Genomic DNA, 15,973 nt, shown 5'->3' on the forward strand with positions numbered 1-15,973 from the left:
TTCCTGTCTAGAGTTAGTGGAGGTCACATGTTTCCTGTCTAGACTGGAGCTCCAGTCTGAGTCTGCAGCTAGACGCCTACTTTTGCTTTCTTGTTCTTAATGTTCATTCACAGTGGGTTACCTTATAAATAAAAATCTGCATAAACCACTGTGAATGAACATTAAGAACAAGAAAGCTAAAAATGTTTAGTTTTCAGAATTATTGTCTATAGGTTGTTTGTTACATTAAAACTGATTAACAAAAAAACTTTGAGTGGAGGTCACATGTTTCCTGTCTAGAGTGGAGCTCCAGTCTGCAGCCAGACTCTGGAAGTAAACGGCGAGAGCTATCTGCTTGCTGCAAACACTGATTCAGTTTTAAAAGGCGTGGCTTATGTCAAAAGAGAAAGTGTTCTGCAAAGAGGATTCAAAGTAAGGGTGGTAATTATAAGTTTAATACTGTATATTATTTATTACAGCTAAAAAGTGGCAATGACAGAAAGGATAACGTGATGTTCCCATCTAGGACGGAGTATGTCTGCCTAATAAAAAGTTTAGTGATGCCACTATAATGATACATTTGTTACAGGCTACAGTGTGTTAGGAAAGGTCAAGGCACAAGGGACTGAGGGTGTCAGATTGAATTGGGACACATCCAGTATAAAATGTGACTATCCTATTGGGGTGTGGCACTATGGTTACATATAATAGGAGAGAGTGTGAGGCAGTTTAGGCTAGATGCAATGTGTTACAGCCAAATACAGGCGGTACCAAGAGTGTAATGACGCAATATGACACTCAGGTAACATACAATATAGCATAGCACAGTCACCACATTCATCATGTGTTATAGTAGCTACTGTGGCAGAAAGATTGGAGTAATACAGACATGATGGAAGGGGACAAATGTAGTATGACAGCAGTGTAGAATGTATTGTGTACTGTGTATGTATGGCTATCCCAGCATAATAATACCAGTGGTACCAGATGTAGTTGGAGAGAGTTGTACACATGAGCTCACTGCCATGAAAAAGGTGATACCCATGTGTGTATGTATATATTTGTATATTATGTGTATATATGTGTATTTGTGTATTTGCGTGAATATCATTGATGGGATAACTACTTATATTTCATGAATAAAGTAGATCATTTTCTGATGACTGCCATTGAGGTAAAAATAATTTTTCTTTTGTGACTGGCAGCTAAAGGGGATATCTCTTCTCTGGTGTTACTGGCAACCAAGGGAAGTGATAGCTCAATGTGATTGCTTTAACCCCTTCGCTATTGGGAATTTCAGAGAGCAACTTGCCCAAAATACCAAAATAATTTTTAGCATTTTTGCTATCACTCCATTTGAACAGAGTCTTGTTTTTTTATTTACCTGTCAAAACTGTATATTAGATAAGTAGATAACACAAGGTATTGATCTAAGCCCATTTTGATATATTTCATGCCACCATTTCACCGCCAAATGCGACCATATAAATAGATCATTTGTTTTTCACAAACTTTGGGTTTCTCACTGAAATTATTTACACATCACTTGTGCAATCATAACACAAATTGTAAAATCTTCTCTGGGATACCCTTTGTTCAGAAATATCAGACATGCATGACTTTGAGTGGTTTTTGATTATTAGAAGGCTGCTAATTGCAGGTATGCACCAAACGTCTATTATTTTCGGCAATGAAGGGTTTAATCAGCTTGTAAGCCTTATTTTAGCTGATAGAGATATCCCTCCCAAACAGTTCCCCCCTCCACACTCATCCCCACCATCTTAGGTACTGGCAGACAGTCTGCCAGTATGCAATTTAGTGTTTTGTATTTTTTAATTATTATTTGTTTTGTGATTTCCCTCTCACTTATGTACACACACACACATTATATATATATATATATATATATATATATATATATATATAATAAAAAATTATATATATTTTTTAATTTTTTCTGTAGTGTAGTGGTCCACCCCACTCTCCCTTCCTGTCTATCATTACATGTGAAACCCTCATCCCCCCCATTCCCAGCCTTTTCTGTAGTGCAGTGCCCCATCCCTCCCTCTCCCTCCCTCTGCCACAGTGCAGCCCACCCACCTCCCCTCCCACACCTCCTGCTGGTACCAGCAGATGATAGTTACAGATGGCCACACAGTATCACTTGTAATTCTTCACAAAATGAGGAAAACAGCACACTATAATGCAGGGGCACGGAACCACAGACCTGCCAAGTCTTCTTTAATATCAAATTTTCAACATAGATTCTAACCACCAATGAATTTAAAAAGACCCTTATTATCTCCTTAAGGGTCCATAGGCAAAATCACAACGTTTCAGGGCTGCAATAGGCCCTTAGTAATATGTCAAAGTTTCAGGCCTGCAATAGGCCCTTAGTCATGTGTGCAGCGCAGTAGCCGGTGCAGCCACCTACCTGAAATTAGTTTTTGCGGGTTGGGATGTCTGCATGCGCAATAGAAAGTGACATTATATCTTTGAAACTGGCCATCTAAAGGCCAAAATATCAATTGGACGTTTGAAGCAACTTCACACAAAAAAAATGAGAACATTGGTGCCGGCAGGAGGAGCGGTAGGCGAAATACAGAGCGTTTAGTGATAATGTTACATGCCCCATCTGGCTTCCAGCTCGTGGGGCACGCAACGATTGGAGGAAGCCATATTCATCAATCTGCTAAATACAGTATGAGATGCGGGCGGAGAAAAAGCGGCATGTTTACCATCGTTCAATGGTAAATATTTTAAAAATGAAGCGTCTTTTAAAATTTTAATGAATAAAAGTGCCCACGTTTTTAAGATTATTTTTAGATACTGGGCAGCAATTCATTAAAATATACAATAATTTTAAATAATGGCTATACAGAATTCGGTGAGGCAGGTAGAGCACAATATGCTAGACAAGATGCTATGTATCCGAGATATATTAGATATTACAATTATACACATTTTAGTATGAGTCTCCTTTTTAATGCAGGGGGCCATTTGTTAAGCTGGCCATGTATAATAGAGTGCAATATGTAGGATATATAGGCGTAGCTAAGACTGACCTATCATTCAATATATAATGCATAAACATGTCATGTATTTATATAAACTGGGAGAGACAGGTGAGCGATGACAATAGAGGAGAAAAACACTTTGGGTTGACTGCGGACAACTGGGACCAAAAAGTCACATCTTTAGTTTTTTTCTGAAGTTTAAGTTATGCTGTCTGAGGTTTATGCTGAGTAGCAAGTTCCAAAGGTTTGTGTCTACAGCTAAATTAGATGTTCAGCTGCTTCTTTCTATTCACTACAGTTTTGTTTGATGTCTGGTGGCTAGGTGGATCGATGACATGTTGGTGCTAGGGACAGCTTTTTAGAGAGCAGAAAAATCAAAGGTAATTCCCCCCCCCCCCCCCCAAAGGTAATATCTTGAATATACTCCATGAGTGACAAATTACCAGGAAATATCGAGGATAAAATATGCCAGCTAGGACAGTATGAGACAGAATACAAAAAGACAGCGTGGCAGCCAAATATAGAGCTTGATTGCTAGGATGATTGTTCACCAGAATATAGACAGTGTGACAGCAATAATGCAGGGAGACAGCTAGAACACAGTGTGTCAGCCAAGATACAGTGTGTAAGTTTGTCTCCAGGGTGACTGCTGGTAGGTGATGTTCTGTATTCAGAGGGACAATCAGTCTATAGTGTAAAAAGCACAATATAAGGTAATACATTTTAGTAAGCTCATGAGGATAAAATGCAATTCAAAGTGATAGTCAAGTAAAATAGATAAAGACAGGGTAACTTTTATATGAAAACACACAATGACACTCATGATAAAGTATAGTAATCAGCTATTTTACTTAAACATAGCTATGTGAATCCTAGGAGAGTCATGTATGCAAGATGCCTACATTTTCTTCTTTTAGTGCCAGTCTGCTACGAAGCTGCCATCTTTTACTGACACTATGCGGCAAAAGGCAATTCCCTTATTGGTTTAAACCGCTACTTCCTAAACCTTCTTTGTCACCTTAGAGAAGGTGGATTAAAATAACCCTGGACGAGGCATCTCCGGGCAGAGATGGCGTTCAGTTGCATTTCAGAGGCTCCTGCTCAAATTAATCAAATATAATGATTACCTTTGAACATATGAGACTATTCCTCAAGTAATCAGGCCAAAATGGATAGCAGTTTTAACAATCTTGTCTCTGTTTGTAAAGCAGTGAGTGACCGGGACTACCCCTTACCAATGGTGTATTCACCTAGCCTAGACGCCATGATTACTTCCTCACTACCTCAAAGCAAGGGCCAGACGCAGATAGAGGTTCAGGCTGAGAAGCCAGAAGGAGCCTATACTGTCCAGCAATGTGGAAGAGACGCGAACAGCCAGCAGTCCCTGCTGTGTATATCAACATTTCCTAAGCCAAATAGGCCCTCTGTAGATGGCAAGGGAGATGCGGCCGGCCTTCCCAGTCGTTGCAGGGACTCAACACTATTTACAGATCGCATGGGAAATGCCCTGAAGTTTCAAGGATCCAATATCGGGATCTTATCTGCTTTGTTGATCGAAGGAACCGGTTCAAGGAAGCCTGTAATTTTAGAAGATATCCTAAGCCGTTTGTATAATGCACTCCCCGATAGAGTGCCGATAGAGCGCCCCAGCAAATTAAAAAAAGGGACAATTTAGTGCAGAACATAATGGACATTCAGCCGAAGCCCCCCTGGATCAAAAGGTCTGGTGTGGGATGAAATTTGCCTAACCGCAGAGCTATCACACATTTATTTGTGTGATAGAAGAATCCAGCTTGTTTCCCACTGACTCAGAGACTGATAGAGATTTATTTTATATTTTTATCTCAATAACGGATCAGATATGAGGTGGGGAGTTAGGGCTTTTATAATTCCAATTGTCAACATATATATCTCTATCATTTAGCTACCTATGGTTTTGTTGTGCTGGATGTCAGAGTCCCGTGAATCACCCGATTGTTAAACGCAAGAACTCACATGTTATATTTGTGTAAATACCATTTTACTATAATTGCATATCAAGTCCACAGACAACTTCTAAGTTAAACATCTGAGCTGATTATGGAGTTGAGACATATGAGTCACATAACCCCGATTGTTAGTACTAATCTTTATGTCTTGGCGGTTCAGAGCCATATTATGTGTGACACGTGAAATACACAAGATACTCACATTGTGCCAATATAAACAGGTATATTAAAAGAGTTTTAAAGGGGATCTCTAGCCTATCATATATTTGTTCTGACATGTCTCTTTTAATTGCCAACCAACTCTTTATAGTAGTAAGTGGTTTTCATGTTTATGACCAGAATGTTTTCTTCTTGTGTTATCTGAATGAGACTGTTTAGATGAAAACACCATATTCCATGTTCCTTGTACATATTGCTATTATTAACCCTTTCGTGACAGGGTTAAAGTGTCTACATCGGAACACCTGTTCCGATGTATACAAATAGAAACTACGCGATCGTGCATAAGATCGCGAGATTTCAATTATTGGATCGCATCTGGGGGGCGTCCCTACAACCCTAGGAACGCCCTCCAGACCGCGATCAAGTCCTTGAAGCGCAGAAGGCTTCAGGACAGCCGTTTGATATGACGTTCTATTCCGTCATAACGGCTTTAAAGCCCAGTGTAAATATGACGGAATAGAACGGCATAACGGCGTTAAAAGGTTAAAACAGGTTAACTTGTTCTATTTGTTTTTTTATGGTCTTAGGTTTACTTAGCTTGTTATATGCTCCAATATTATTCAATCTTTACCTGAATATGGATTTGGGCACTAGGTCTTATATATTTTTGTAGCTCTTCCTCCACTACATATACTACAAAACAGTTTGCAGGTTATTTCATTATATTCAACTTTACGGGTTGTGAAGCCTTTTATATTATAATCACAATCATATCTAGGTATGACCCCTTTTTATTTATTTTGCAAACTCACGCTTTGCCTATAACATCTCTACTTATCTAGATATTCATTGATTATTCATTCACTACCAACTTACTCCATTTATTATATCAGATGCTAATTTGTTACTATACATCTATGTCCAAAAGCGACCACTTCAAATGCTAATTTTCCTCCTCTAGAACATCTAAGTTTTGTTAGGTCCAAGAGTGACCTCCTGCGACAAGTGAGGAAACTATTTCAGAAAATAATATAAAATCGAGGTTCCAGAAGCTTATCTACTGCATTTCAGTGTGTGGATTTCACGTGTCATTGTTTATTGCTGTACTGAAATTTTTGTCTTTATGTTATACAGTAATCTTCTGTATATGTTGTATTATTTGCACAACCTCAATAAAAAACTATTAAATAAAAAAAATAACACTGGATTGATCCAACAGAGGTGTTAGACAAGGCCTACTGTTGCATCATTGGTTGCAGAGGGGCAGTGTTGCACTAGTGGATGCTTGGGCACTGATAAACACGTGCAGCAAATGCTCCCCACAATTTGCAATCCTTGTTGCACAGGGTCACTACCAGCAAACCTCTAGAGAAAGATAAAACAGCCCATATGTAATAATTACTGATTAATGCTTCTTTAATTGCAGCTAAACACAATCTACAGTGCTGAATAAACGTCTGTACATCTGATTATATTTGGCCACAAATTATTTCTCAAATAGAAATAATCTGCTGTCAGATCATCATATTGAGCTATCAGGATTTTATTATTGAATTACTTTGTATGAGTTCCTATATTTGCCAACTCTTATCTGTAATCCGGTTACATTCTATTCCTTTCTTTAATCGCTTCCTGTTTCTCCCTTTTTGGTGTAATTTTCCCTCTGTCTGACTCTACTCTTTGTTTTCTTTCCTCCAATCCATTCCTCCATCTTTTACCCTTTACATTAGTCTTTCCCGTCTTCCTCTTTGCAAACTCTCATATTTTTCTGTTTCATCCATTATCTCCCCTCTACAACTTAAATCCCTATGCTTTAAAGGGACAGACAACACCAGAATATTTGTTGTTTAAAAAGAAAGATAATCCCTTTATTACCCATTCCCCAGTTTTCCACAACCAACACAGTTATATTAATATACTTTTTACCTCTGTAATTATCTTGTATCTAAGCTTCTGCTGACTGCCCCTTATTTCAGTTCTTTTGACAGACATGCAGTTTAGCCAATCAGTGCTCAGTCCTAGGTCACTTTACGTGCATGAGCTCAATGTTATCTATATGAAACATGTGAACTAATGCCCTCTAGTGGTCAAAATTTATTCAGATTAGAGGCAGTCTTCAAGGTCTAAGAAATTAGCATATGAACCTCCTAGTTTTAGCTTTCAACTAAGAATACCAAGAGAACAAACCAAAATTGGTGATAAAAGTAAATTGGGAAGTTGTTTAAAATTGCATGCCCTATTTAAATCATGAAAGATTTTTTTGGACTTGACTGTCCCTTTAAGGTTAGTTTTCAGAAACATTCTCACTACAGGTGAGGGTTGTCCCACAATATACGGGATCTTTATACAGAATTTATTTTTTATTTTTTTATCATATTTCACCAAATATTTTTGTGGGTACATAGATGTTTTACTTCCAGTACACTCAGAGATCCTTATGTAATTTAGTTCTGCATGTCTGTGTTTAGAGGCATATTAATACAGTTCCTGTTATCCACTTCCATATAATCACCCCACCCTCTCTGCCACCTCCTTCCCTCTCTCGCAACTTTTCAAACCACACACGTTGCTCCTTTTTCTGTTATCCCTTTCACAAACACTATCGTATCGTATACCTCCCTCCCTTTTTCATTTTGTACTTTTTTTTTTCTCAATTCCCCATCTGTCTCCATATTGCTCTGTTTTTATCTCATCCTTTCTCATGCAGCCCCTTTTTCCTACACAACCCACTTATTCTCCCTTCCCCCCTGTCTCTCCCACGCTGCCACCTTCCCTTACACTCTCTCATTTTCTCTCCCACGCACTCTCTGTCAGATGAAAAGAAATCTCTCTGCTGAAGCCATACCAGAAAAAGTCAATGAGAAAAAAAGAAATCGTTTTGCAGAGAAAAAGAAGGCGCAACGCACAAAAGACCAACCGGCAGAACAAGACATGTCCGCCAACACAGAGTGAGACCTCTAAAGCTGTTTGTCACAGTGCTTTTATCTGGCTTTGTGTTATTGTGTATAGCTGTTTTTGTGTGATATGTTGGTGGGTTTGGCTGCCTCTAGTTGTGAGTGTTTGTCATGTGTAGGTGTAGCTGTGACTATGATAATGTGACAGTGTGTGCACCTGCAGCTCATATTGTGTTGCTTGTCCTGTTATTTTCTTGCCTGGGTATGATGCGTGTCAGTGTGAGTGTAATATTAGTGCAACTCTGCATTACCATTCTTATTGGTGAATATGCTAATGCTTTCTTGTGTGCATACTATAGTTGTCTCTAACAATATGTGTGTGTGCTGCTGAGTTGTGCGATGGTGTTGGTAACTGTGTCCAGCAGTGGGATAGATTCACTAACTCTCCAGTTCCTATGCTATTCTGTGGAGCCCATTCTGCACAGCTTTCACACCTCTTCATTCATTAATAAATAGAGCTTATCTTATTGTTTTTTATTATTATTATTGTTGTTTATTTATAACATAACAGATTCTGCAGCACCACACAAGCAGTACAAAAAATAGACATCCGTAGGCAGACTGGGACTTAAGGATTTGATGCCCCTGTTACCTAGAGCAGTGTTCTTTAACTAATAGTCGTGACCCAGTTATGGGTTGCGAGATGGTTTTTACTGGGTCGTGCACCCCTCCTCTTTTATCTTGTGTACAGGCCTCATTAGGTGAATATTTCAGAACATTTGTTTAAAACCTATTCGTCTGTTCTAAGTGAATGTTGGCAATTTATATTCCAACATTTATTTCTGCAAATATTTTTTTCTATTTGAAGTGTGAGATTTAATTTTAGAACATTGAAATATGAGGCACAAATATATTTGTAACATTCTTGTTTGTTGAGAATCAATTAATCAAATGTTTAATTTCAATATCGTTTTTCTTTACATCAAATGATACATTCAAAGATTCAAGATTCTAACATTCAGTAGAAAGCGTCAAAGGAAAAAAATATCAACATGTTTTGGTCATATACTGTTTTTTTAAAGGGACTTAAAAACCTGTATTTTGTTCTGGCACAATAGCTTGCCTATATCTATAAACTCCACAAATGTTTTAAAGGTCCTCTCTGTTTCTCAACAGCTGAAATAGAACACAGGTGAAATAATCAGCTGATCAATAACCATGGTAACTAACCTGCTGTACAAACCTGGCCTGTTAGGGGTAATTGAGGACTGCAGTTGGGAAACACTGCTCTAGGAGAGATTTTGCGTGTTGTGCGTGATTATGAGAGTGTGTTCTCTGTATGACAGTGTATAAAACCGTTTCTAACAGTGTGCATAAGCCTATTTCCTTGCATATCAGTGCTTGCGCTTATGTATGTCTATTAAAGTGTATGTAACTGCATGGTTTGCTTTTACAATCTTACAACCAAAATATTGCAAGACTGAGATAAATATTAAACAATCACCCGAATAAAAATAGTTACTTCTAAAATGTTGGGGATGATAATATTTTGATGGCAGCCCACTGTGGTAAGAAGTAGTTAATACAAAGCCATCGTCTTGACCATAACAATATCCCATCCCTGACTATATCGCTAATCCCTTACCTGAAAAGATATATGGAATGTTGTGTCACTCGCCAGTTCCAACACCCTCAGCGACCAAATGGTGACGAGTTTGAGGCTTGCCGCTTCAATACTTTTGCCAGATGCATAACTGCATACTATAGCCAGGGCTAAAAATGCCACTTACCAACGAGCCCTGGGCGAGTAGAAATTGAACTGGGGCGAGTAGAGAGCGAGAGAGAAATTCTGTCTATACACTGTGCAAAATGAACAGCATATGTATATATTTGTAATAATTGTATTAAATTATTTAATTTGTTGTGCTTTAAAATATAAAAATTTACTGCACAGTGGGGTGCTTCACAATTGCTAAACATACGCAAAAGGGGAGTATTGTAGTGGGTGTGGTGTGGGCAGGGGATGGGTGGGGTCAGAAGTGGCTAGTGACATTTCTGCCTGGCTAGTAGCTTAGGACATGACATTTTGAGCCCTGCTTAAAGCTTTATAGTGGTAACAATACAATATCCTTTACTTGTCCTGTATACCAGTATATTTACAGATATTATCAGAACTGTGACTGTGCTCGCATTAAAGGAACCGTCTACACCAGAAATGTTATTGTTTAAAAAGATAGATAATCCCTTTATTACCCATTCCCCAGTTTTGCATAACCAACACAGCTATATTAATATATGTTTTACCTCTTTGATTGCCTTGTATCTAAGCCTCTGCAGACTGCCCCCTTATCTCGGTGCTTTTGACAGACATACAGTTTAACCAATCAGTGCAGACTCCTAAAAAACTCCACGGGAGTGAGCACAATGTTATCTATATGACACACATGAACTATTACTGTCTAACTGTGAAAAACTTTTAAAATGCTCTGAGCTGAGGCGGTTTTTAACGGTTTTAGAAATAATTTTGAGCCTACCTAGGTTTAGCTTTTCAAAAATACCACCAAGGGAACAAAGCAAATTTAATGATAAAAGTCAATTGGAAAGTTGTTTAAAATTGCATGCCCTATCTGAATCATGAAAGTTTAATTTTGACTAGACTGTCCCTTTAAACTGTGTGAGAATACATTGTATTGCTCTAATTCATTAGAGCATTTTGATTTTGCATTACTGATCCTAACGAACTGTGTTTAATCCTCACAAAGAGGTTAATGATGGTTAAGTAATGTGGACGCATTTAATTAATTTAACATTATATGACAGCAAACAATCCATCACAAAAGACATTTTTTGGGGTTTCATGTCCCTTTAAGGCTGACAAAGGGGCGGTACAACTGATAGTAAATTCACTGCCTGCACTATGTATTTTACAGCAGCTCACTCTAGTGGTGCTGCTACCTTTTTCTATGACATTGAATCTCAGCTGAGGAATGAAGTTTGTAATATAAATAATGCTTTTTGAGAACTGATCTTATAATAGATCACGTACATTAGTGGCCTTTTTCCATACAGGTCCTTTTTTAGGGGCAGGCAAACCAGGCAGCTGCCCGGGCACTGGGGCACATACGAGGAACTACTCGAAACACTATTTAATCTGCCATCTGCTTCTATCTCTACAGTATTTGGCTTTTTTTCTAGTCGCTATGGGTTGCTCTGAACTGAGGAGGCTGCATAGAAAAAAATTATGGACTTGGTTAAAGGACCATTAAACTTGACATTTCAACAATGCATACAATGTTTTATTATTGCAAGTGAAACATTGTTGTCTTATACATTCATTATTTATTTTGCAGCCTTTTGCTTAAAATACATCTAGCAGGGAGGCTTGGGTTAATACTTTTAGGCAATTTATGTGTGCTTTCCACTCCCTCCCTAAGCTTCTGTGGTGTCACATGCTTTTAAATGGGGGATTATCAGTTTTGCATTAACAATCATTACAGGAAAATCATTCTTTGCAATAGTAACTAAGTTGAATCAGTGCTAAACTTCCTAAAGGGAATACAAGGGGACAGGGAATCACTTAAAAGAATAATCATAAAACAATATACTCATTTGACAAAACAAAGATTGTTTTCATTGCAAAATTATTCTCACATATGAAGGTTCACAATCATGTAGTTTACCATTTGTGTTTAATGTCCCTTTAAAGGGACCTATAATGAAAAAATAAAATGCTCTTAATGATTAAACTGTGTTGCCTATGAGGCACAAACCAGTGCAGTATCCAGGTGGCATTAGTAGGCAATTAGTAGCGCACAGACTAATTATTATTGCATAGACTTAGCTAAGCTTTGTTAAATGATATGAACAAAATATTACAATGAAGTCAGTTTACTTTGAGTTGGTATCCATGGGCATTATATACTTTATTTTCAATATAGAATGGACAAACGCTATGGTCTATTACTCCTGAAGGTCAAATTTCAACCCCTGTTGCAAAACTGGGCTAATAATCCTATATTTTTCTCTTGTGAGAACCTGCAGTCGTAGGGGGGCGAACGGCTTGATACATCGAGTCCTAAATGCTGATTTATTTCCAAACAAATTGGTGATTTGTGATACCAGCATTTGGGTTATTTATTTTTGGTGTTTAAACCAACATGCCAGAATTTAGTAGAAGAGATCACAGTGTTCCGTGCACTGTTCCACTGTATGTATGTGGTTGAGTGTTTTACTATACAGATATTTGCCCATGTGTAACCAGTTGCTTTATATGAAAATTAAAGGGACAAGAAACCAAAAAGTATGCGATTTGGTATGCTCTGTCTGAATCACTAAAGAACATTTTTGGGTTTCTCATCCCTTTAATATGTGTGTAATTTGTGTTTATTCTGTACGTTTGCTGTGTTTGCTCTTATGCTAGTTGACATTGTTTTCTGTGGATGTTGCACTGTACATCACTTGTAACTTTTTCTCTCTATTTCCTTACTTTTCAGTTTACCTCAGCATTCGGATATAAAGGTCTATCAGGAGGTGATAAGATATGAATCCGCTCCTCTGTCAGGTAACTACTTGGTATTTAAAGGCACAGTATAGTCAGGAAAACAACTAATACAAATTTGTTGAAGTCAAAGCTGTAGCAGAAACACCCTTTCAAATGTGCTGGGTTATCTCCCACAGTCCACTGGGAGGTTGATTTTTTTGTTGATGCCTCTTCTTTATGTTTTTTTTTTTTTTTTAAATCTAATACTGAAGTATTTAAATTTTCAACAGGCAAAACAGCTATTTCAAATTACAAAATGAAGGTAATGAAGGCATTAGCTAATAATTTATTACAGTACAATTCCAGTTAATAATATGCCACAAATATACATATATACAAGTCTATAACCAGGGAAGGATGTATTAAAGAGTTGAGATTCCTGAGAAAATTATTCTGGAGCTATACAGTTTGCTAAGCAAAATTTGCAATACGCTGTTTAACTTTTCTGTTAAGTCTGCGGTGCACCAATCTCTGAGCATTGTAAGTGCACTTGTGAAACATATGCACCAATTAGAAGCTTAGATTGATCCGAGATTGACATCTAGTGCTTGATTCCATGTTGATATCAAAGTTAAAATGCTAAGCACATAATAGTTTTCAGTGGGCTTACAATTTGCATGTTGGGTAATTAGATTGGCTTACTCTTTTTAAAAGCTCACTACTTTTACTAGTGAATGCACAGATCTAAATCTACTCTCTAAGCACACATGTTTTATTAAAATAAGTCATTTGCTAATCACTTGTACACTTTGTTTTTACATTCCCCCATATGTGAATTATTATGGTTCCTGGTTGTTGTTCTCTTATTAATTGTACATATATTTCTGTAACAAGGAGAGAGAGAAAAGATTCACAGGTATGGAAGTAAATACAGCTCTTTGCAACAGTTAAACACCTTCAGGTTAGAGTATTTCTTTCATGTAATTAGCAAGAGTCCATGAGCTAGTGACGTATGGGATATACATTCCTACCAGGAGGGGCAAAGTTTCCCAAACCTCAAAATGCCTATAAATACACCCCTCACCACACCCACAATTCAGTTTTACAAACTTTGCCTCCGATGGAGGTGGTGAAGTAAGTTTGTGCAAGATTCTACGTTGATATGCGCTCCGCAGCAAGTTGGGGCCCGGTTTTCCTCTCAGCGTGCAGTGAATGTCAGAGGGATGTGAGGAGTATTGCCTATTTGAATGCAGTGATCTCCTTCTAAGGGGTCTATTTCATAGGTTCTCTGTAATCGGTCGTAGAGATTCATCTCTTACCTCCCTTTTCAGATCGACGATATACTCTTATATATACCATTACCTCTACTGATTCTCGTTTCAGTACTGGTTTGGCTATCTACTATATGTAGATGAGTGTCCTGGGGTAAGTAAGTCTTATTTTTTGTGACACTCCTAGCTATGGTTGGGCACTTTGTTTATAAAGTTCTAAATATATGTATTCAAACATTTATTTGCCTTGACTCAGAATGTTCAACTTTCCTTATTTTTCAGACAGTCAGTTTCATATTTGGGATAATGCATTTTAATTTAACATTTTTTCTTACCTTAAAATTTGACTTTTTCCCTGTGGGCTGTTAGGCTCGCGGGGGCTGAAAATGCTTCATTTTATTGCGTCATTCTTGGCGCGGACTTTTTTGGCGCAAAAATTCTATTTCCGTTTCCGGCGTCATACGTGTCGCCGGAAGTTGCGTCACTTTTTGACGTTATTTTGCGCCAAAAATGTCGGCGTTCCGGATGTGGCGTCATTTTTGGCGCCAAAAAGCATTTAGGCGCCAAATAATGTGGGCGTCTTATTTGGCGCGAAAAAATATGGGCGTCACTCTTGTCTCCACATTATTTCAGTCTCATTTTTTATTGCTTCTGGTTGCTAGAAGCTTGTTCTTTGGCATTTTTTCCCATTCCTGAAACTGTCATTTAAGGAATTTGATCAATTTTGCTTTATATATATGTTGTTTTTTCTCTTACATATTGCAAGATGTCTCACGTTGCATCTGAGTCAGAAGATACTACAGGAAAATCGCTGTCAAGTGCTGAATCTACCAAAGCTAAGTGTATCTGCTGTAAACTTTTGGTAGCTATTTCTCCAGCTGTTGTTTGTATTGATTGTCATGACAAACTTGTTAAAGCAGATAATATTTCCTTTAGTAAAGTACCATTGCCTGTTGCTGTTCCTTCAACATCTAAGGTGCAGAATGTTCCTGATAATATAAGAGATTTTGTTTCTGAATCCATAAAGAAGGCTATGTCTGTTATTTCTCCTTCTAGTAAACATAAAAAATCTTTTAAAACTTCTCTCCCTACAGATGAATTTTTAACTGAACATCATCATTCTGATTCTGATGATTCCTCTGGTTCAGAGGATTCTGTCTCAGAGATTGATGCTGATAAATCTTCATATTTATTTAAAATTGAATTTATTCGTTCTTTACTTAAAGAAGTCCTAATTGCTTTAGAAATAGAGGATTCTGGTCCTCTTGATACTAAATCTAAACGTTTAAATAAGGTTTTTAAAACTCCTGTAGTTATTCCAGAAGTTTTTCCTGTCCCTGATGCTATTTCTGCAGTAATTTCCAAAGAATGGGATAATTTGGGTAATTCATTTACTCCTTCTAAACGTTTTAAGCAATTATATCCTGTGCCGTCTGACAGATTAGAATTTTGGGACAAGATCCCTAAAGTTGATGGGGCTATTTCTACCCTTGCTAAACGTACTACTATTCCTACGTCAGATGGTACTTCGTTTAAGGATCCTCTAGATAGGAAAATGGAGTCCTTTCTAAGAAAAGCTTATCTGTGTTCAGGTAATCTTCTTAGACCTGCTATATCTTTGGCTGATGTTGCTGCAGCTTCAACTTTTTGGTTGGAAACTTTAGCGCAACAAGTAACACATCGTGATTCTCATGATATTATTATTCTTCTTCAACATGCTAATAATTTTATCTGTGATGCCATTTTTGATATTATCAGAGTTGATGTCAGGTTTATGTCTCTAGCTATTTTAGCTAGAAGAGCTTTATGGCTTAAAACTTGGAATGCTGATATGGCTTCTAAATCAACTTTACTTTCCATTTCTTTCCAGGGTAACAAATTATTTGGTTCTCAGTTGGATTCCATTATTTCAACTGTTACTGGTGGGAAAGGAACTTTTTTACCACAGGATAAAAAATCTAAAGGTAAAAACAGGGCTAATAATCGTTTTCGTTCCTTTCGTTTCAACAAAGAACAAAAGCCTGATCCTTCATCCTCAGGAGCAGTTTCAGTTTGGAGACCATCTCCAGTCTGGAATAAATCCAAGCCAGCTAGAAAGGCAAAGCCTGCTTCTAAGTCCACATGAAGGTGCGGCCCTCATTCCAGCTCAGCTGGTAGGGGGCAGGTTACGTTTTTTCAAAGA

The 15,973-nt window shown here is 37.7% G+C and overlaps 1 protein-coding gene across 1 annotated transcript in view; it reads left to right on the plus strand.

Annotated features, from left to right (window-relative positions):
* Positions 1–292: 292 nt before the first annotated feature.
* Positions 293–15,973, plus strand: part of ENGASE (endo-beta-N-acetylglucosaminidase) — a 115,126-nt gene continuing 99,445 nt past the window's right edge. The window contains exons 1-3 of the mRNA XM_053706336.1: positions 293–411; positions 7,961–8,094; positions 12,534–12,601. Of these exons, the coding sequence (XP_053562311.1) occupies positions 7,961–8,094; positions 12,534–12,601 (202 nt within the window). The 5' untranslated portion in view covers positions 293–411. The remainder of the gene's footprint in view (positions 412–7,960; positions 8,095–12,533; positions 12,602–15,973) is intronic.

Source organism: Bombina bombina, chromosome 1 (assembly GCF_027579735.1).
Source record: "Bombina bombina isolate aBomBom1 chromosome 1, aBomBom1.pri, whole genome shotgun sequence".
Classification (NCBI taxonomy): Eukaryota; Metazoa; Chordata; class Amphibia; order Anura; family Bombinatoridae; genus Bombina; species Bombina bombina.